Source organism: Primulina eburnea, chromosome 18, assembly GCF_022965805.1.
Source record: "Primulina eburnea isolate SZY01 chromosome 18, ASM2296580v1, whole genome shotgun sequence".
Taxonomy (NCBI): Eukaryota; Viridiplantae; Streptophyta; class Magnoliopsida; order Lamiales; family Gesneriaceae; genus Primulina; species Primulina eburnea.
In genome coordinates, this window is record NC_133118.1 from 424,238 (window position 1) to 448,450 (window position 24,213).

At 36.3% G+C, this 24,213-nt stretch overlaps 1 protein-coding gene across 2 annotated transcripts; it reads right to left on the reverse strand.

Annotated features, from left to right (window-relative positions):
• Positions 1-257: 257 nt before the first annotated feature.
• LOC140819542 (uncharacterized) lies at positions 258-9,677 on the reverse strand. Of its 2 annotated transcripts, none has more exons than XM_073179677.1 (13): positions 9,325-9,677; positions 8,830-8,886; positions 8,647-8,720; positions 6,831-7,691; positions 6,622-6,715; positions 6,413-6,514; positions 4,131-6,268; positions 3,913-4,027; positions 3,743-3,803; positions 3,102-3,253; positions 2,200-2,594; positions 1,703-1,790; positions 258-655 (listed from the first exon to the last, which is right to left on the reverse strand). In XM_073179677.1, exons 1-11 carry the CDS (start codon positions 9,398-9,400, stop codon positions 2,251-2,253), a joined length of 4,074 nt encoding a protein of 1,357 aa, XP_073035778.1. In that variant the 5' UTR covers positions 9,401-9,677; the 3' UTR covers positions 258-655; positions 1,703-1,790; positions 2,200-2,250. The 2 variants fall into 2 exon arrangements, with proteins under 2 accessions (XP_073035778.1, XP_073035777.1); XM_073179676.1 differs by having other exon boundaries at positions 258-671.
• Between the last annotated feature and the right edge of the window lie 14,536 nt (positions 9,678-24,213).

A 24,213-nucleotide genomic window follows, 5' to 3' on the forward strand; every position in this document is an offset into this window, starting at 1 on the left:
CAATCATAGCAGTTACGAAAGTTGAATCGTAGCAGTGCTCGTAACGTATTTTGAGGGGTCAAATGACCTACCAACTAATCTTGTAATATTAATCCATTCCCCAAAATTATCGATCATAAAAGATGGTGGTATTGAAAAAGGAGACCGGTAGAACTCAATGCTTGCATTGTATCTTTCATTCAAGTAAACCATGAAAAGTAAAAAACAGCAGATTTAATTAATATATAGCACTTGCATAAGCTTGGCTAACAGAGTGGTGGCTATAAAAATGAACAAATTGTCATTTCTGATCACTGATTTATTTACAAACGGAGGGAGGGATGAGACCTGGGAACGTTTCAATTTCTATACAAAGAATCCACTACAAGCAAAAAGTTTATTCGCCCTCACTTCCGCAAAATATAGTAAAAAAATTAACTTGTGTACAAGTCCAATTAAGCTAGAAGGAATCTGGGAACATCACAATCACGAGGCTCCCATCTCTGTATTTCATTTTCGTAACTTTGCTTCTGTAACACAAGCCGAGCGAACCATCTACACACCATCTTTATATAAAGGGGTTGGCGTTATCATAAATCAATCATCCTTAAAATAAATTCCAGCTCGAAACAGTAAAATATTATGTTCAACTCATGCCCCACCTCCTTTCTTGCACCTGACATATTATTGTACTGCAAAGCATTCAACATCAACGTATCCATTTCAACTTCAAGAAATTCTATCATAAGCTTTTATCCAACATCCAAACAAAATCATCCACAACCGATACAGAAAATTCCTCATATGCAACCAAAATAATAAGCTGAAGTTTTTTCAGAGTACCGACTACTTTTTCTAAGACATTTCACTTAGAACAACAGACAATAGCAGATATTAAAGTTAGTTTCATAATAAGAGTTAGTAAAATTGAGGAAGATGTATCAAAGAACAAAATTACCGATTGTTTTACTTTATGGAAACAATTTCTCATCCCCAGACAAAAAACCATTTCTTCTTCTCAACATATCCCCAAATAAAATTTTCCCCATCTCTTCATATCTATAACATGATCATTACTTTAAACTTCTCTTTATTTCCCAAATATCCTCCATTAAATATTATATTCAACCCATGGTATACTATTTAGAGATTTTGTAATAACTTTATCCAACCATTTCTGACACGATTTAGCATTTCGAGTAGCAACTGTTTCCTCAAATCAAAAGCATACATTTTATTTTTACAAAATATTTTCTGATGCACTTCGCCAAAAACTCTCAAATTAAAACCAAACCCTTGTATGCACAATTGGTTCGTAAAAATTAAAATATTTTTTCAAGATTCACAACACATTCATACATTTGAATAGAAAACTGACTCTCTCAAAAAAAACCACGCACACACACACACAAAAAAACTCAAAAAAAAATGAGATAACAGATGAACAGGCAGATTGCACAATTATAACATTCGCACTGCAGATAAAACACCCAACTCAACATGCACACTAATTGAAAACTCAAAATAAAGTACTCTAAACTGATATTCACTCATAAATCCACCTTTCTGGTCCTTATTTCAGATAAAGTACATATAAAGTACACCCATACGTCACCGGGTCAAAACATCATCATAGATGAAAGAAGTTAATTTTCTTCAAAAAAATATTGAAATAAACGGACTTTTGTCTAAGAAAATTTTCCCAAAATTAACAATGTCTTACCATTGTGTATCCGTCCACTGCGCAGCTGTTCTCCTCAGCTATCACAACAAGGCCTCGGTCTTTGTTTCAGCATTTTTCCCTCTATTCACTGTACAATTTTACATTGAATTTAAAAAATTCTTCTCATCCTCTTCATTTTCAATTCTCAAGCACGTGAAAATTAGCACAAAGCACCATCTTATTCTCAGCTTGGGCTAAGTGCCTTCAAAACTGACACAACAATTCAAAAATACGTAAAATATAGTTTTCCGTAATTGGGCCTTTCTGAATCAAGCTTTTCAAAATCCAAGGAATAAAAGGGGCCAAACAAACAGGTTCTGTGCCAATTAATGTGGATATAAGAAAATGTTATTCAATCAAACAGACTCCTCTAGGAGTCTGAAAAACTCAAAAACATTTTGACTTAAGACCAGAGCATAAGAATTATAAGGCCAACCGCTTGGAGCGGATTCTGCGTTCACCGCCAGCAGAATCTTGGAATGAAAATATTGACATACCTTGATAAAGAGAAAGCCAGTGTGAGCAAAACCACAACACAGCTGGACTCGTCAATCTTCTAACCGTTGTATCTCACCCATCATGATCCGATTGCTTGTAACCTTGAATCCAAGAAGAGCAGGATCAATCTGCCTACCTTTTTTCCCCTTCTTTTTGTTGCTTTTTGATCCCTGAGCCTGCATAACCCCATCTGATAAATCTGAAATTCCAGTAGCCTGAGTTTGATTTTCTTGATATATTGGGGGTTTCTTAGCATTGCTTTTAAGCATGTCACTAAAAGATGTCTCCAGTACATCAGCAATGCTACCAGATGAAGTGCGCCCAAATTGAGCGTCTTTTTTCCCAGATTCGTCTGAAATTTTCATATTATTCCCTCTTGTTTCTCTCCTCGTCCCTACAAGCCAAAAAACAGTAGCAAGTTAACATAAAAGAAAGGCCTAAAGCAGTTAAGAGCAATAAACCATGAAGATAAAATACAAATTCCAGAATGGCAAAATCAACGATCTTTAATTGTGCGCAAAAACAGAAAATAGTGGATAATTTTGTTACTATGATTTATGTGATTAAATGTGTCATCCTCTCAAACATGTGACCAATCCACTAGGCACCCAGTAACATCAACATACCTACTAGCAACCTGAATAGTCAAAATATAAACATAAATACTAAAGAGAAACCGAACAACCTATCATTAACACACCCAGCTGAAATATCAACTACATCAAGATCAAACAACAAATATGGAAAAACGAAGACTAAAAAAGAAAGGAGGGATGCCCAACTGAAATATCCAGGTACTATAAAAATTACAAGGATGTAAAATCACGTTCAGAAGGAGAGAGACTTTCTAGGAAGAATGAAACCAAACAGCGAAAATAGTTCAACACATCATTAAACCTACCATCAGAAGGTGAAGTGTATAAGAGACTTTTTCCTCGGACACCTGGATCAGCAACAACCTCAGACAACCCCTCTAGAGAAGATGAAGTTAGTGAAACAGGTTGATGCCTCATAAAGGAGTTTTCAGGTTCTTTGAAACTGAGAGACCGTAACCTGGTTAAAATAACGAGGGTAAGAACAGCATGACTAAAAGGTTCCTACACAAATGATTAAATTTATCAATAAAGAAAGATAGCCAAGGCAATAAACGCTAAGCCCAGATCATGCAAAAATAGCAAGTTCATATACAACCATAAAAATCAACTCATCTCTTGCATTTCTCGAACCATCACACAAAATAAGCTGTTAATGCACAAATATCAGATTCAACAAATAACTCATCAGAAGAATGGTCTTATAGGATATTTCTCGATTCAGTAGTTTAGCTTTCCATACATATCCGATAGAAGCCACATCATAGTTCATGAACAGATCTTAAAATACTTCAATACAACAATTTCTGTTGGTAAAGAATAACTGAGGTAGTATCCTCTCAAAAGCATGATCTTCATTAGTCAAAATCATTCTAAAGAATTAAAAATCTAAGCAATTTCAGGAATTTCGATACAAGTACAGTACCCCAGCACAGCAAAAGTTTCTTACCTGTCCTTAGCAGCATCGTCCAAAAAAGAATCAGAAACTCCAATCTTTTCATTGTGAAATCCTGAACATTATTAGGATAGTTTTATCATGGACAGCTTGAAAAGTTGAAATTAAAATAAAAACAAACAAGATTGACAACAAAAAAAAACCAAGATAAGGGGAAAAAATACCATCAGAACCAATTGAAGAGATTCTGCTTAGGACATTGACCGGTATTTCCCCTTTTTTTAAACTTGCAAAGCCATCCTGTTCAACCATTTCCTCTAGAACATCTGTAACTGTCCCCTACATACAACCACCATTACGAATCAAAAAATTTGCTTACTCCTGCAACTGAGGTCACTTTAATAGATGCCATATCATTCATGCTAGAAAATTTGTAAATTACCAGATAATTTTCTTCAGCCTCAGAAGCAATTGCTCCTCGTTCAACAAAAGCTCCATCTTTGGATCTAAAAGGCAATCCACCAGTATCCAGAATACTGCTTGTCCCATCAGCCAGTCGACTCTGAGGTGGCCCGCTTGAATAACCATACAAGCTAGCATTGAAGGACTTTCCAAAACTTGTTTCTTGATCTGGAAGAAGACCAGGTGAATTATTTGTCATGCCTGAACCAGAATAGTCACCTGAAGGTATCCTTTTCTTGGGTGGTATCCCATTGGTCACATCAAGCCTTTCGGATGACAGATTGCCAGATTTCTGATTAAGTAACTCCATAAGCAAACGCTTTGAGCTGTCATCATTGGCTCCAGCTGACATCCACAAACTAGGATCTTCGACACTCCTTTTGGCATCTGACTCCCTTTTAAGTCTCTCATTGTGAAGGTATATCTGTTGTAGTCTTGACTCCATCCAGTCATTGGGTAATTGACCATTATTCTCATACCAATGTCCATCTCCAGTTTCCAAGTGAGAAGAACGGAATTGATTCGGCATTAAAGGGTGATGCTGAGAGTAAACACCATAAGATTGACCACCATCTTGACTTCCAAGGTTAGCGGTCATTCGAGAAATCTGTTCGTGCATATCTAAACCTTGTGTGCGAGCCATGGAGTTGACATCATCAAAATTAACCCCAGCAGCACCAACAGGCAGTGACATTGAGCGCTCAAAGGGCGACATTCCAGGGCCAAAAAAACCATGTTGAAGTCTATTTTGTAAAGAATAGTTGCGTTCAAAATGGCTCAGATGCTCCTCAGAAGATATTTGCTGAGGAACAAAATCCAAAGGGCCAAATCCCATAGATATTGCTTTATGAGCAGCAGCCGGATTTCCATAGAGATGGCTGGTTCCATCATGTGGCAAACGAAGAACACCTTGCCTTTCTTCTTCCATTTCCAATCCATGCATCAGGCCCAAAGGCATCTGTCTTCCATGCATATGATCTTGTTGAGGAATTTGCTGATCTAAAGGGTGAATCTGTCCGTGCCTTCCATGCGACAAGAGATCAAACAAATCATTTTGCTGCCGTTGATGGGCTGTTTGACCAAATTTAGCTTGAATTAGCTGCTCAAGGGATTGATCAGCTTGCCTAGATGGATATCGAGAATGCTGTTGAAGGTTATTTAAAATCTGTTGTTTTAACATTGCATGTTCAAGACTACTGTTAAGTCCAAGAGCATCACTATGAGACTGTCCATGGCCTGACTCACGCATTTGATTCCGAAGCATCTGCTCAAGAAGCACCTGTCTGGCCTGAGACAGCTGTTGCTCTTTAAGAGCCATTTGTTGTTGATGGATTTGTTGTTGCAGCAGCTGCTGCTGCTGCTGCTGCTGCTGCTGAAGCTGCAATTGCCTCTGCCGCTGCTGTTGAAGAGCCAACATGTGTTCCATATCTTGCCCTGCTTGGATGGCAAACTGTTTGTGGTGCATCAAATTCATACTAGGCCCTCCCTCCGGAAGAGCTTCATTAACAACAAAATCAGACAGCTGCAAGCCTGAACCATCTAATGCAATAGGTGGAATAGGTTCTCGGAGATGAACACCAAAACGCAAACCTGCATCCAATGAACCATCCATTGCAACAGATTTTTCTATGTCAGAACTTGAATCATTTAAATCATCACGAGCGCCTCTAAATTTCAAGTGGGGCATAACATCTCCCAACTCCAAGAAAGGCGAGTCATCAGAAGCATCTTGCAAACGGACTCGCAAATCAGTCCCAAAAAACCCTTGTTCAAACCATGAAATAATGTCCACTCCAAGAAAGGGTCCCTGAATTTCCTCTTGCGGGTCAAGATAATACAAACTTATTTCTTCTGGAGGGATTCCTCTATCAAGATAAAACTCGTTAGGACTGCTCCCAAACTTATTTTGGCCATCATTGGAATGTTTCTCTAAAGATGACATTGCAAAAAGGGAATTAGAATCATCTGGAAGTTCACTGTTATCATCAATTAAAGGGATCTTGGTAACAGCAGCATCTACAACCGTCAGCTTAGCAGGATCAAACTGAGCACCATCAAGGAACTGCATGCCATCGTTATGTTCCTCTCCATATACAGCCTCTGTAACTATATATTTTTCTGCACAAATTTCAGTTTTTACAGAAACAAAGTAAAGAAAATCATTTTTTTTATACGAAACTACTTTTCATTAGAATAATAATGAGGATTACAAAGTATAGTAATCCTAAGAACTACAGTACAATTCAGTAATCAAAATCTCACCACCCAAGAAATTTGATCTTTTTAAGTTATCCATTATCTCTTCAGCACCATCAGAGGAGAGGGCAGGTTCTCTTCCATTGATGGATTCCAAGTTTCCGGACTCTACAAAGAAATAAAGCATGAATGTATGATATCACTGGTAACAAAATAAAGAAAGATCAATAACACAGTCAAATACATATTTAGTGAAGTGACTAAGCTTAAACAACCTGTAGCTCCATTGGTTGATCCATCCGCCCTAAAGGGACTGTGAGAAATTCCACTGCTGTTTAGTTTGCCCTTCCACATGTCACTTACAATGGCCTGCAAAAAAGGAGGAAGCTTTACATTTCTACATATATTCAAGCTAAAAGCACTTGACATTGTCATGCAGAGGTAAAAAAAATATATGCCATAAGATATTAGATTTGTAGCTCACCTCCTCCTCCTCAGTAGGAGCAACAAAAGCTAGAGGCTCAACAGCAGCTAACTGAGTAACATGGTTCACTTCCTCCAAATTGTCAGGAATGTTATCCAAATAATCTTCGACATTTAGTCTACGGTAAATGTCAAGGAGTTTTGCCCTCGGATACCGATATGTTCCCATAGAAAGGCTGTGTTTTCCTGAAACAATTCCAGTCTCGTCATAATGAGCAGCACCAATTATACCTACCGATGGAGGTCTTGCTGCAGCAGCACTAGCCCGACCACGCCCTACTGCAAAACCAACAGTCGAGCCCTCCACTCGTCCCCTTTCAAGTCCAAATCCTGGTGCAGAACGAAAAGAACTAGACCCACCAGGGATTCCCTCCATCCTGTGGCGTGGTCTCCACTTGTCTCGAGACTCAGAATCACGTTCAGGAATGGAACGGGCATGAGAAACAACTGACTGACTGTCAATCTGAGATTCTTCCTTTTTGACATTAGTTCTTTTATCCACTTTAGCATCTTTTTCTTTCTCATCAGGACCCCATCTTGAAGACCATTTTCCATCATGCCTTGCCTCATGCACAGTAATACGACCGCTGACATCATGCCACCTGTCAATGGCAGGCAAAGCTCTGTTGTCAGAAATTTCTCTGCCAGATGCATTGTCAACACGTCTTTCCATCTTCCTACGATCCCTTCTACCAAGCAATCCAGTTTCCCTTTCTTCTTCACGCCAACGGCCACCAGAATCAGGCTCAGGAGCAATTCTTATCCAATCCTTTTTTTCTTCGGGTGCATCAGGGCGCCAAGCATCCTTCTGGTTCAAATCAACGGGTTGGCCAAGAGTCAAAGTGTTTGCCCCGCGTGTTTCCTACGTATAACAATACCCGTAATAATAAATGGTGATGACTGGTATGGTAACATATTTGTCAATAAGGAAAAAATAAGCAAATACATCTACGAAATCATGATCAGCTGTGATCCTAACAAAATTCTTTTCGATCACATCAAAAGTATGTTACAGGAAACATGTTGGGTTGTTACAGGAAACATGTTGGGTTTGCTTTCTAACCAGCATTGACATGATCTTATGCTCTAGGCTCCAAGCTGTAGCCAACAATAATGGGTCAACAAGACTAATTTCACAGCCATTATAGTTGATCAAATGAAAAGCTAATGCTCATAAGTAACCCTGATGTGAAGTGTACAATAACACATACCACAAATGAACATTTTACAGATTTCATGGTGCCACATTACTCTGTCACGTGTGTTGTACTTAAGATCAAATTCCTCAAATATTATCCTTTTAAGTAAAAAATTCCGACAAAAGGAGCCTATCTTCAACCACTATAGATAGAAGTTCGAACAAATGGAATCAAGGGAAACCTTGTCACCGAAATTCATTCGCTTTGACGAAAAAATAGTGTAACCACGCAATTTTTGCATTATATGTGATTGACAAGGTTGAGGATCATATCATGCCATTCAATTTAAATCAATGAATTGCTAGATTTTCACGTCCTTAACCATAAGGCATAAGTTTAAGAGTAAAAGATGCGAAAACAGTAATTCTTGTTTCAGAGCACATATGAGAAAGGTAATAACGCATCAGTACTAGAGATGACTTGGTTCTGTTACGAAGTTTTCAATTAGTTACAGTTTCAACGAAAATTATGATTTTTCAAATGTACTACTACACCAAATGAGATTTGAAAACCTTGAGCACTAAGATATCAGTTGGCGTATAACAAAGAACTTAACACAATTCAGCGATAAAACAATTCTCGAAAGCAAGTATGTTACTCCAAGGCATTGGAACTTGCCATTTTAAGCTCATTCGGCTTAGCATAGAGCCATTGTGGAGACAGTGGAATGGTGTTCTCTGGCAATGACGGATCTGTAGCAAATATGGACAACGTAAAATTAAGAAAAAATTTCATCACATGAAGTGTTCAACAGAAGACATTCATCAGGTAATAACGTTGGGATAGTAAAAACACAATTACCCTTTGAATCATCCAGCATATCAGCCAACACATTGTCCTCATCATTCCCCATTGAACCTTCATTATGAAAACAAATCAAAACGTCCATAAGAAGATATCATAAGAGCATTCAAACCGCGACCAATTCATGATATCAAACAAGAGCCATAAAGCTAACAAACTCGGCAGGCACTCAAAACAAGGAGCACTGAAATTCAATTTAAAATCAAAGTGAGGTCAAAGGGAAAAAAAATTAAAATACGAAACAGTCATCTTTCCCAGAAGAACAAAACAACCTTATAAAAATTAACTAATGCCCCTAAACCCCATAAAATTACAAACATGAGACGCGAAGATAAAGATATCTATCGTATCCAAAGTCAAAAACCCGATCTGCAATTAAATCAACAAGCCAAAGTTAAGACACCGAAAGATCAGCATAACGTAGTAAAAAAACCCAATTAAAATCAGAGAATTAATCGAAACAGTAAAATCGTGTGAAGAAACACCAAGTACCTTTGAGGGTCAAAGATCGATTGGAAGCCTTCGCTGAGATAAGATCATCCGGTAGATCAAGCTTTCTTTCGGCCATCACCCGAATCGGTGTTCCGAAAAAGTGGCTGAAAATCGAAAGGAGAGAAAAAGAGATAAGAAAGCACGCACGAAACCCGCGACGAGAGCGAAAGAAGCTCCAATCGAAGTTTGGAAGCAGAAATTTGAAAGAGAAATGCAATTCGATAGCAATTGGAGGAGCGAATGGATTCAATGTTATATAATCCAGAAGTAAACTAGGGTTAGCGGATTGCGAGAGAAGAGTGGGTTCGAGTGGTCGAAGAGCCCTAATCAACACGCGCAGATTTGTGATTTCTCCTCTCATTTCTTGGGCTTTTATTAATAATTAATTATTTATTATTTATTATTTATATATTATATATACGTTTTTAGTTGTGGGGATTTTTTTTTTTTTTTTTACTAGACTAGACAAGATTTGAATTGAAATCCATTATTTATTATAATCAAGTCACTTTAAACAAACATGGTATAATGTGATTAGATCCATAATCTTTGGACAAATTTGATTTAAATCCTCAAATGCAAACTTTAATTTGCATTCACTATTTGTCAAGTGAAAAATAGGTTTGCATTATTTATTCCATAAAAAAAATATTTCAACACTCTATTACCTATATTTTTTACAAAACATTAAAATTATAGTATTTATATATAATATATGTGCATCAATTGATTTAGATCTACTCTGATATAAATAAAATATTTTGAGTATAAAATCTGAAACATTTTATTAATATCAACATTTGTGACACATGTTTAGGAACTCAAAAATCATGTATTAATATCATATCTGACACAGTTGGTACTTATATATAATATATCAAAACCATATTTTCAATATTTTGTACCAATTTATATCCCGAGAGAAGACAAATGTATAATTAATGTCAATGTTTGTTGGGTAATCTAAAATCATATATCAGTACCACTAATTTATGCCTTTAAATTTCAAATTGTACCTCTGTGTATTTTCGAATTTGATGATAATTTATCCTGAAGATATGATTCTTGATTTTCTTGTTGAAATCTTGGTAAACAAACGTTTGAATTTCTCATGCATGCATTTCTTTAACGTGTGGGCTTTTATTTATTTCCAAAACATATTTCTATTTTCCAAAATTATATATATTTTCATATTATAATTTTGAAATCTAATGATACATTATCCTCTACTTTGATCTTCATTTTATCTTGATATGTTACATATACAAAAATGATATCCTACATCATATCCTACACACCTTTGGTGTTTACTTCCGTGGGCGACGTTAAGCTGGAGCCTACATGGCTTCCAATTTTTTTATTTTAGGTATTAATACACAAAATATGGAAAACAGAGCATGACTTCATTTCCTCCACAATACAATCGTAGGATCGACACTTGCACACCACTCTATCTGTAATGTCGGTTACTCGTACAAATGATTAATAATGTGTTTATGTCATTTATTATGTGTTTATTTGGCTTATTATGTTTCACGTGTTGATTGAGGTATCGATAGTGATATTGAATATTGTCGCGGCTCAGCCTACTTGTGATATTGTCCGCTTTAGCCCGGGGCCTCACGGCTTTAAAACGCATCACAAGGGGTTGCTACACGCTCAATTAAATGTCCATAATCTCTCCCGTTGTTTAACGATGTGGGATTTCGCCTAAGGGCCTTCTCACCCCCTTTTTCGGGACTCAGCGTCGTTGCTGAGGTTTGCCTCACCATCCCAAACTCATGCGGAGTCGCTCTGATACCAAGTGGCACGGCCCAGCCTACTTGTGATATTGTCCGCTTTGGTCTGGGTCCTCACGGCTTTAAAACACATCACAAGGTGTCACGCCGCGAGACAGGGGTTGGTTGACACCGGCGTAGCTTTCCAATTTACATTCGAAAACAACATGCCTCAGAAGTACAAAATTCAGAATCCAGTCTTTTATTCATAATACTGAATAATTCATTATCGGTTACAACTCAAATAACTAATGTTTTACAGCTGAAATGTAAAACAGACATAACATAATCTAAAACTGAAAATAACAATCTTCTTCTTCACCATCCCCAAAACTGATTCTGCTCCTCTTCTTCTAACCTTTCTTCATCGTTCTTATTTGAGATGTTTTGGTGGGTGAGTGATATGGTTGTCACTCAATAAGCGGGGGTAGGAATAACTAATAGTATTCAAAGCCATTTTTAACAGAAACAGTAATACGAATAATATACAGAAATTCTCATTTTCAGAACAGAAATTAGAATTCAGAAATCACAGATTTCAGAACAGAAATCAGAATTAGTAAGCACTGTGCACGTTAGTGAATTTCATGGATAAACTGATATCAGTCCCCTATTTGTTCTTTCCTCTAAGGGGTGAGGCCAGAATCAGAATCAGAATTCAGAAATGTTCAGAATATATATTACTATCATTAGTTCAATAGGGAGTTTCAGTGCTTCAAAATCAGATATCAGAAATCAAACATACAGAAACTGTGCTTTAAAACAGATATTAACAAACTGATTTCAAGATACTTATGCATAAGCCCACTTACAGTAATTTGTTAGAGTTTCGGTTGAAGTCTACTGGAAATCTTGTTGCTCTCGCTACTGGATCTTACAGCTCAAACAAGGCAATCTCTTAGCTCGAAAATTTAAGTAATATTCTCAAGATTTGTGTAACACCAATTCAGAGACTTGATGGTGCTATTTATAGGCCAAATTCTGACTGTTAGCCTCCCTATTAATGATCATAATCTGCTATTAACAACATTTAATCCATGTTAATGCTTCAGTTACAAGTCTAAGCTGAATCAGTAAGACAGTAACTCTCTGATGGAAATCTTGCTCTTTTGCTGCTGGATTTTATCTGTTGTCTGCTGCTGGATTCTAATCTGCTGGAAAATACATGTCTGCTGGAAAAATATCAGCTTCTGAAATATGAGTTGCTATTGAAATTTTGATAGCTGCTGAAACATTTCTAGTTGCTGCAACATGCTAGCTACTGCTGGAAATTCTGGTTCTCATACAAGGGATTGCTACACGCTCATTTAAATGCACAGCATCTCTCTCGTTGTTTAGCGATGTGGGATTTCGCCTAAGGGCCTTCTTTTTCTCCCCACTTAAAAGATTTCGTCCAGAAATCTTTAGCATTCATCTATACATAACATTGGCAAACATATAATACATCACCAGTTATAGTACATATCAAAACTAAAATCATTAAATGTATGAGTATCATTATACATTGAATACAATGGAACAGATAGAATTGAATCGAATAAATGTGGATATGATTCTCGCATCTTGCTTTCCAATTCCCACGTTGACTAATCCACACCATGCCGTGTTCATTGTACTCGAACTAAAAGAATCGATTTGTTACGCAATATCTTCTCCTTCCGATCCATAATGCAAACAGGTTGTTCAACATAGGAAAGAGGAGGATCGAGCTCAACCTCATCAGGTTAACACATGTGATGGATCTGATTCATACTTCCTCAACATAGAAACATGAAGCACATCGTGAATGACAGATAAAGCTGGTGGCAAGGCCAACCGATAAGAAAGATCCCCAACTCGAGCGAGGATCTCATATGGACCAACATATCGAGGAGATAATTTTTCTCGCATACCAAATCGACTTTATCACTTTTATGGAATTCTAAGGGTCGTCTTCGTTTGTTTGCATAACTCGTTTGACGATCTTGATCAGCTTTCATTCGCTGTCAAATCAACTGAACCTTATCATTCATTTCCTGTATCATTTCAGGTCCAGTCGGTTGTCTTTCATCAATTTCATCCCAGAATAACGGTGACTTACATCTTTTCTCATATAAGGCTTCAAACGGTGCCATACTAATACTCGTTTGAAAGCTATTATTATAAGAAAATTCTACCAATGATAAAGCATCTTGCCATCCCATTTTTAAAATCCATCACAACAGCACGTAACATATCTTCTAACGTTTGAATCGTACGCACAGTTTGGCCATCAGTTTGAGGATGATAAGCAGTACTCATAGTCAAACTCGTACCTATAATTTTTTTTGTAAACTACTCCAGAATTTAGAAGCAAATCTGGGATCACGATCAGATACAATCGAGATTGGCACACCGTGCAGTCTTACTATATTCTCGATATATAAACGGGCCATTTTCTTATAATGATAAGTCAATTCATACCGAATGAAATGTGTAGATTTCGAAAGCCGGTCGATAATAACTCAAATAACATCGCAGCCCTTGGGCGAACGAGCTAAATGAGTCACAAAGCCCATATCAATATGTTCCCAATTTCATTTTGGGATTTCAAGACTATGGAGTAATCCTCCCGATTTCATTCTCTCGGCTTTTACTTGCTGACAGACAAGGCATTTCGAAATAAATTCAGAAATGTTTTTCTTCATACGTCTCCACCAGAATTGAGGTATCAATGTCAAATATATTTTCCGACCTCTGGGGTGAATACTATATCTAGTACAATGTGCTTCGCAAAGAAGGGCATATTTCAAATCAGAATCATCGGCGACTACCAACCGACCGTTAAGTCGTAAGAAACCGTCAGAATAAATCTAAAATCCAGAAGGATGTCATGCAGATACAAGTTCTTCAGACTTTTGAATCTGAGCATCGCTTCGTTGGGCCTTTCGTATTTTAGATGTCAGATTAGGCTCAATTTGCAATGCTGAGACAGTGACAGAATTCCAATTCGAGTGAAAAGTCCAACCAGAAGTACATATATCCTCGTGTACTTTGGCGACACTAACAGAAGCTAAAATAAAATCATGAACTTTCCAACTAAGGGCATCTGCACATGCTTCGATAGTAGTCACGAAAAGTCACAAGGTTTAATTTATCTAGGAATTTGTTCAATATATGCCACAAAGAATATTGATGCACTGTCTTAGGCAAAACTTGTGCAATGGTCTTCGCCATAGCAGGATCTTGGTCAGTAACGATCAAGTTTGGTGCACCTTAAGGCATTCCTTCTATGAACATTAAACATCCAAAAAAAAGACTGAGTTTTCTCGTCAGTTAGAAAATCGCAACAAAAAACAATTGTCTGATAATGATGATTAACTCCTACAAATGGTGCGAAAATCATACCATATCTGTTGGTATTATACATCGTATCAAACGCTACAACATCACCAAATTGATTGTTTGCGCTACTTGATACAGGATGTGCCCAAAAATGCTTACTACATCTGTTATGTGAATAAGTCTCATAACCAAAGAAAAAAGTTGAATTATTTTCTTTCTCAGATACAAAGAAATCAATCAGTATGTCAGCATCGATACCTTTTCGTTCATTCCGTCTCAAAGTTTCTAATATCTCTTTCAGTGCAACCTATGTGCTCAGGTCCTCCATACTCTATCTCCATTGATAGCATTTGTTGACAAGATGGCATATTTACTTTTGGAAACTGTTGAGTCAGTGTTTTCTTTGATGTCGAAATATTACTATGTGAGCGTAGCAAATACACCTTTGAAGGAATCGAGAGTGGATGATTATGGCTTTTCATGAATGTACTGACAACAGAGTTAGGACCAGTTAGTTTCTAGATAATTGAAATATTTGACTTACATCCAGTTCTAACTTTGCCATGAGCTCTTTCATTTTTCGGTTGATCGCCTTTTTCTTGTTTATTCGACTGGATTTCATATGTACACCTTCTTTAAAGCATACAAATTTCTTCCAAACAACTTTATTTGTTATCTTATTTTTTTTTATTGTTGTTTATTCTTGCGCAAAATCCTACAACTCATGCATAATGGTTATAGAATGAAAATGCATCCTTTAGTGATACGAATTCTATCCCAATTTTTGGTTTTCAATCATCTACAACTTGGGGAATGAATAGCTAATCATCACCATGATTTTTTTCCATTACTGAGAAATATGACTATTTAGAACAATATGATGAGCATTTTATTGTAGTTATTCAAAAAAATTGTTGTATTGAAAATTAACATCAATCGCCGGGTTTAAAACTAAGATATAATAAACCATAAGAAAAAATAACAAGTTTGTGCTGTCAAATACATGAATGCATTCTAAAAACCAATGAAAGCGTATTACCATTGAAAAATAAAAGTGCAAAAAACAAAACATCCAAAAACCAGCAAATTATTAAATGTATGTAAAAGATCTTTTGATTGCCACATGTAACAACGACTAATTTTTAAATCCACTATTTGCATTAAGAAAATTCATAACAACAAGAAATGCGTAAAAAGAATCGAAAAATAAAAAAACATTCAAATTGCATTATAATTACTTGCTACTGTCTTTTATGAGAAAATGATATCAAAAATAATAAATAGTCCAGGGAAAGTGTTCTTCAAATCAGCCATGTTTTTTTTCCTAATTCAATAAAAATAAATATGTCCAACAAATCAAAAGAGAGAAATATAATCGGGGTATACCTTGGAACGGTGGAGATTAGGCAGCTACGACGGAGATCAGGTGGCAGAGTGGTGGATGATTTTCAATCCTAAGGCGGAGATTGCGCGATGGAGTTATAGGTAAGTATCGATCCTACAATTGTATTTGGTGAGAAGAAATGAAGTCGCACTTAGTTTTTAAGATTTTGTGTATTAATATTTAAAATAAAAAATTAGAAGCGCAAAGAAGTACACACCAAAAGCGTGTATATATATATATATATATATATTCATATTCATTTATCTTGTATTTTATTTCCCGATTTTAAAATTATACATCCAATATTTCGAAATACACATATACATAATTTTATATATCCAATATCTCCTTATTTTAATTCTTGGATATTTACTTATTTATATATATTCCAAAAATCGAAATATAGATATATTTTCATCTTAAATTTCGAGCTACTCAGCTACTCGGATACTTGTATACAAATATTTAATTATCCCACATAATTTTAGATAAGTTTTTTAAAAAAATTGGATAACCTAGTACAAATTTCAAGTACAAAATTAATATCTCGAGTTTAAATTTGCGAGCTTCGCCGGATAAGTGATTAATAACCAATCATGAAAAGTGAGATTGGTCAAGAAGAGTACAATTTCAGTCGATGATTATCTGTATTGGAGCAATCAATAATTAATAATGATTTTGTGTTCACAAACCATGTTCCCAAAATGGGTGCACCAGTAAAACTATTGTTATATCTAATTGCCAGAAATTCACGCAAGAAAGCACAATTGATTAATGCGGAAATAATGGAACGCCATGAAAGATTTTACTTGGTTCGGATTGTGACCAATCATACATCCAAGGTTCTGTGAATCACCCAATTGAATCCACTAATAAAATGAGTTACAAAGACATTCAATTCTCAGATATCTTACACCAAGATCTTACACCATCCATATGAGAGAATTTATCGTACATGCACCCTCACTTCTATGAACCAAGAAGAAGAAGATTCAGGGATAAACTCTCCAATCGAAAAAGAAACATTTTTGCTCTGTTTCAAATAAATCTATATCGATGAAAAAATTAGTTAGTTATCCCTTAACCAAATCAGTTTTAATTAATCTTTTGGCAGCAAAGATTGAGATGGTTTCAACCATTGGATCACAACTAATGGACACACCCAATCTTAGCCCTTCAATTAACATATACAGTCGAACTTGGTCTTTACAATTCTCCAATCTTTTGGATCATATATGTGAATTTTAGTGATTTCAACCGGTCCTCTCATGTTCATGCGGGCCAGTCATTCAAATAAGTTGAGTAGATTCAATGTATCATTGAGTTTATTTTCCGAAATAACTTTAATTAGCATGTCTGCAGGGTTAACAGTCGTGTTAATATTTTTTCATTCTGATTAACACCCTTGAAATGATTTCCTTCACAAAATGCTACCTCACGTCAATGTAATTCATTATTTCATGAAACACATCATTCTTGGATTTGTGTATAGCACTTTGTGAGTCACAGAAAATGGTTGCACACTTTTTTTCAAATCTTATTTCTCCAACAAATTCGTTTATCCATAATGCTTCTTTTACTGCTTCAGTAAGTGAAATGTATTCAACATCGATTGTTGACAAGGCTGCTTAATGTTGTAGGGTTGATTTCCAACTTACTACATTTCTTCCAACAGTAAAAACATTTCATGAGAGCGACTTTTTTTTTATCAAGGTCTGTAGCATAATATGAGTCAGTATCCTATGACTTCACATATAGATTTCCAGTTCTAGAATAAATAAGTTTCAGTTTAATGGTCCTCTTTAGATACCTAAGCAAACACTCTATTGTCTCCCAATGTTATTTATTAGGCATGTTCGTAAACATACTATTTAAGTCTGATCTATATGCAATTTCTGGTCTTGTTGACACCATAGAGAACATTATGCTTCCCACAACATTAGAATGAGGTATCGACTTCATTTGTACTGATTCCAATTCAAATTATTCACATTTGACATATTTTAGCTTAAAATGAGCATCGATAAGAGTTTTTACACTCTTTGCATTTTTCATGCCAAAAATATTCACCACCTTCTTTATGTACCCTTATTGAGATATAAATAAGGTCCTTAACTTCCTATTCCTTATGATATCCATTCCCAAGATTCACTTTGCTGGCCCAAGATACTTCATATAAAATTCAGAATTGAGGAAATCCTTTAATTTTGTATTTCCTTCAATTTTTTTGTACATGCAGTGAGCATATCATCTACATAAATGAATAGATATATGTAGGAATGGTTTGAAAGTTTAGAGTAATAAACACAATTGTCAAACTTCAAATTTGGAACCCTTTTTTCAGCATAAAAATAATCAAACCTACAATATCACGCTATGAGATTGTTTGAGTTCATAGAGTGATTTTTATAGTAGACAAACGTTTCCCTCTTATCCCTCTTTTCACAAAACCCTGTCATTAAGATACTTTTTTCAAGATTGCTATGTAAAAAGACAGTATTGACATCTAATTGTTTCAATTCCAAGTCATGAATTGCAGTGATAGTCAATAAGATCTGTTGTGTGATTTCTTGAATGCTCGCAAGCGCACGACGTCAAGTTATAGTAAAATGTATTTTTGAGCACAAGTGTCGATCCCACGAGGTGTGTGTATAAAAATATATACCAGTTCTTGTAATTAAAATAGTCAAGACTTTATCTAGAAAAATCAATAACCGGATTGGTTTGTTTGAACGAACTAATTGATGACAAATAATTAATCTAATCACCGAGTTGAAAAATAACAATGAGAGAAAATAGCTAGAGAAATGATTTCACCAAGTTTCCACGACAATTATTCCCAGTTAAAATTATATTCCTGGATTCCTATTATTTAATTGCCAATAACACTTAATTAATTTATTCCCCCTTTCCCAAGTGACGAATAACTGTATCAATCAAACTTCGATTCAATTATTCCTAATAAAAAATCTACGTTTAATTGATAAATGCAAACAATGTTCTTACCTAAGCCTCGCTAAAGTTATACGCCTTCCGAACGATATAAACAATCAACGATGTGTCTCTAATGATCTATAATCCTAGTCCCTCTCCCGAGTTGTAGAATAAATCAGATAACATGCAATTTATGGCCAGTAAATTGCAGTGAAATAAACACAGAGAAACACAATTAAATATGAAATGGGATTCAATCATATAAAATAACCACGTCAAATCAGCGTGTCCACAAAGCTACATCATTCTCTAGAATGGAAATTAGTTCATCACGAAATCCAAGCGAAAACAAGACATATTCGTAGTTCTAGACATCGCTACATAGTAGAATATAAAAAGCGAAGAAAAGATAACAAATCCGAAGTGTCGTCTCCGTCCACGGATCCATTGTTCTTCGTATTTGTGACTGTTCTTCGCACTCTGAATCTTCGTCTCGTGTATGCGCTTCGATTTCTCGTGCTTTTCTCCAATGACGGCTGCTTATCGCATGTCTTTCTTTCCCAAGACGGCCAACCCCTTTCCTGACATAGGATGCGGCTTTATATAGATTTTTTGGACGCCGCGCGCGCGATTGCGGCTGGTCTCTGGTCGCTGGTGCTTTTCTTCTCGCGTGCGGCTGCGCGTGATATGGCGCAGTCGCGCGCGCCTCTTGGGTTTTCTGTTGCTTCTGTGAGCATGCGGTTGCGAGTGAAGTGGCGCGGCCGCGCGCGCGCCTCTGTCGATCATCTCGCATATCATTGCGCGTGGCTGCGCGTGATCTCGCGCAGCTGCGCGCGAGGTTCTGTCCGATAGTGTGTTGATTGTGCACTTGTTTTCTTGGCTCACTTGGCTTCGTGTCCGCTTTTTCTCCATTCCTGAAAAGTCAATCAAAACAAACCAAAAACGCATAATTCTGTTCGAAACAAGCATAATTCAAAAATGGAATTTAATAAAAATTAAGTGCAAATCTTGCACTTATCAAGATCCCAATAAAGTTGTGCTTAACAAATGGGGAGAAAATTTAATGGTAGTCTATTCTTTCAACTTTGAAAAAACTTTTTGCCACTAATCTGACTTTATATCTTGTTGCTTTTACTACTAGGATTCCTTGTTTTCTCTTAAACACACACTTGCAGCCAATAGCATTTTGTCTTTTGCTCTATCAACAAAAATAATATTATTTTTATCAAATTACTCAATTTTCTCTTCCATGGCTTTCTTCCATTTTGGTCAATATTTACCCTTTACAACTTCGTTATAGTTGGTTGGCTCTTCAAGTTCAACAAGATCGGCCACATTCAAAGCAAAAGCTATAAAATCTGTATTTGCAAACCTTGGTGGTGTTCTTATTTGTCTTGATACTATCTTTTAAAAGTATGTAACCATCAAGTTGCCGATTATCCCGAGTATTAACATAAATTTCCTCGCCATTATGATTTTCAAGGATGTCAATGAAATAATCTGATTTATCATGTTCTTGACGAATTATCATAGGAATTTTATGATTGAAGGCAAGTGCCTCCTCATCCATTTTGATTTCTTGAAGTTTCTTCTTGAGAAAACTTATCCAAACTTGAGGCTTCACCCGAGGCTCCAAGTTCTGCTCAGCTTGTTTAGATCTAGCTATTTCTAAAGAGTTCATGTTAGTTTATAGAACACGTTTTCATTAAAAAGTACATATATATTGATTATACACTTAAGATCATCCAATTACCATATTTTATAACTTTTAACACCGTTGGGATACTAGATTCCTTTCTTTGTTCTAGGATACAATTTACCTTGACTAACATGAACATATGCCACACAACCAAAGATTTTGAGGTGCTTGTATTATGGTTTCACATGGAACCACTTGTGTTCTGGAACCATGCAATCTATGGTAGAAGATGGGGATTTATTTATGAGGCAATATTTTTTTAGGTATCTTGGCCCAAAACTTGCTACGCAAACCACTTTCATTTAACATGCATATAACTTTGTCCATAATAGTTCTATTCATACGTTTTGCCACACCATTTTGCTGTGGTGTGTGTGCGCATGTTCTATGCTTAACAATTCCAGATTTCCCAATAATTGTCAAACTCTTGATTACAAAATTCTAGTCCATTATCAGTTCAATCTCTTCATTTTCTTCTTTGTTTGATTTTCAATTCAGGTTTTCCATTCAACAAATTTTTTAAAAGCCTCATCCTACGTTTTCATAAAATAGATCCATACTTTTCTAGAAAAATCATCAATCAACGAAATAAAATACCATGATTTAGAGAGTAAGAAAGGTACCTTAAAAAAACCCCATAAATCAGAATGTATATATAATCAAGAGTTGATTTTGCATTCTGAGCTGGAGTGTTGAACTTAAGCTCATGAGCTTTTTCCAGCACACAATTCTCCCAAAATTCTAGACTATTTATCTGCTTTGAGTCCAGAGGCCTTGCTTACTAATTTCATGGAGACCTTTGATTTTCATATGACCGAGTTTTTTGTACCGTAACTCTGTATGCTTGGTAGGTGCAACCATGTTTGCCTCCATTGAAATGGTATTTTCTAGCAAGACATATAGTCATTCTTTTAAAATTCCTTTCATAAACACTAAATATCCTTTTACAACCTTCAACGTATAATTTTGAGCATTGTGGCTAAATCCCTTTTGATCCCGTACTCCTAAAGAGATCAAATTTATATTTAGGTAAGGGATGAATCCTACTTCATTGATAATCTCGACTGATCCATCCCACATCCTCGACTTTACTGAACCCATATCATGAATCTTACAAGATCCATTGTTTCCCATCAAGACTTGTCCAGAATTCACTTCTTTGAAATCCAAGATCCAATCTCTTCTTGGAGACATATGATGTTTACAACTAGGGTTCGTAATCTATTCATCCTTTGGATCATCGGTGGACATTGTTAGGACCTCTGATTATTTTTATCCTTCTAACACATTTGCTACATGACTTGTTGGATTTGTATCTTGCTTTTGATTAACTTTGCTTTGAGGGAAATTTATCCTAAAATGGCCTTATTTCTTAAATATCTATCAAGATTTCTTGGGTCTTGATTTAGATCTAGACTGATTTCTGGCTCCGTATCCATAATCCTTTCTTTCAGCATATTTGTCTGCCTCTAACATTTAGTCCTTCACTGACATATTTATATTGTTTTCATGCTACCCTAAGATCCAATTCCTTCGAGTAAGCAACACCCACCACTTTTTCAAGGGTGAAATGCCTCTTCCATACTTCAGAGTATCCCTTTGTTGATCGTACTATTTCGGCAAAGAATTCAACAGAAAGCATGATCTTCTTCATCATTGAACATGTAACGCCCCAGATTCGACGACTGTCCTCACTGTATCAAGACGAGTCTTTCCAGCGTGCTTATGTCCTCACTCACACGCACCCTAGGAAACTTCGTAGGAGGTCACCCATCCCAAAATTGTCCCAAGTCAAGCACGCTTAACTTTGGAGTTCTTATGTGATGAGCTACCGAAAAGAAGATGCACCTTCGTGATATGAGTAGTACCAATCAAATCTTTTTAAGCCCTCTTCAACTGTATAGTCTCGGAATCCTTCTCATTCCCGTGTGGGTCGGTTCATTCATGTTACCTCCACCTAGAAGCCTGCCAAGAGCCACTCATTGTCCGTGCAACTGATGGCACCGGCGATCACCCCCCGCCCTCTTCGGCCCCGGGCCTCACATGCCCACCAGCTTCCGCTTGGTTCGTCCCCGAACCACACCGTACTAAGAGAGGTCGGCTCCGATATCAACTGTAACGCCCCAGATTCGACGACTGTCCTCACTGTATCAAGACGGGTTTTTCCAGCGTGCTTATGTCCTCACTCACACGCACCCTAGGAAACTTCCCAGGAGGTCACCCATCCCAAAATTGCCTCAAGTCAAGCACGCTTAACTTTGGAGTTCTTATGTGATGAGCTACCGAAAAGAAGATGCACCTTCGTGATATGAGTAGTACCAATCAAATCTTTTTAAGCCATTTTCAACTGTACAGTCCATTACATTGAACAGTCTCGAAATCCCTCTCATTCCCGTGTGGGTCGGTTCATTCATGTTCCCTCCACCTAGAAACCTGCCAAGAGCCGCTTATTGTCCGTGCAACTGATGGCACCGGCGATCACCCCCCGCCCTCTTCGGCCCCGGGCCTCACAGAACACTTCTATGTTCTCAAAATTAGAGAACAACTTGGTAAATTCATCGATGTTTTCATCTATGCTTTTGTTCTCATCCATCTTAAATCCATAGAAATGTTGACTCATATAAATTCTATTGGGAAGAGCCTTTGTCATATACAATTGTTCTAACTTATTCCATGATTTCTCCTTCACAACTTTCTTGAGGATTTGATCGCTTAAACTTAGGACAATAATATTTCTTGCATTCTCTAAGATCTCACATTTGTTTGTAATGGTGTTTGGCAAATTTGATTCACCCTTGAGAGCATCATCCAGCCTTAAATTTCTCAGACGAGCCATCATCTTTTCTCTCCATCGATTGAAATCATTTCTTTACCTCGAATTTTGATATCGACATATTGATATTTGCCCCTGGCCAGTAGACTTTCCTCAAGGAATCAACTCAAGACTTCACTCAGAGATCTAACACCTCCATAACAACTAAGTCAAGATCCTTCAACAATAAATAAACCTAGCTCTAGTACCACTTTGTTATAACTAGTACCAAATAATCCACTAAAGAAAGCAAAAACGATTTATGCGGAAATAATAGAACATCAACACATGAATTTTACTTGGTTCAGATTATGACCAATCCTACATCCAAGGTTATGATAATCATCCAATTGAATCCAAAATGAGTTACAGAGATATTCAATTCTCATAAAGATTACAACAAGATCCTACGCCATATATATGAGACAATTTATACTGTGTATACATCCCCATTTAAAATTTATACATTTCGTATCCAAATAATTATATCCTAAATTCTATTACAATTAAAGTGTATTTCAATCCACTTCATACTAAGGTGGATTTCAAATACCACAAAAGCTCCAATAAGATCATTTTATATAAAACTATTTTGTGAGACGAATCTCCTATCCAACATAAACAATGAAAAAAATATTACTTTTCATTTTATGTATATACCAAGTTAATCGATGCTGCAAATATAGATTTGTAATATCGTTTCACGAATCATTCTCAAATACACCTGAGTTCGCAAAATCAAATATCTGTTTTTAAATCAAATTAATCGATTCGATCCAAGCTGTACTTAATAAAATATATAAAAACTTATTTAATTTCATCATGAGGTAAATCTACCTTAATTTAATACATTATAGTAGGGGTGATCAAATTTTTTTACTAATCGCCCGAACCGAATTGCACCATACCGTTTTTCATAATATTTTATAAAAACTGCGATTAAAAATATTAATCATAAACCGCACCGCATACGCGGTTC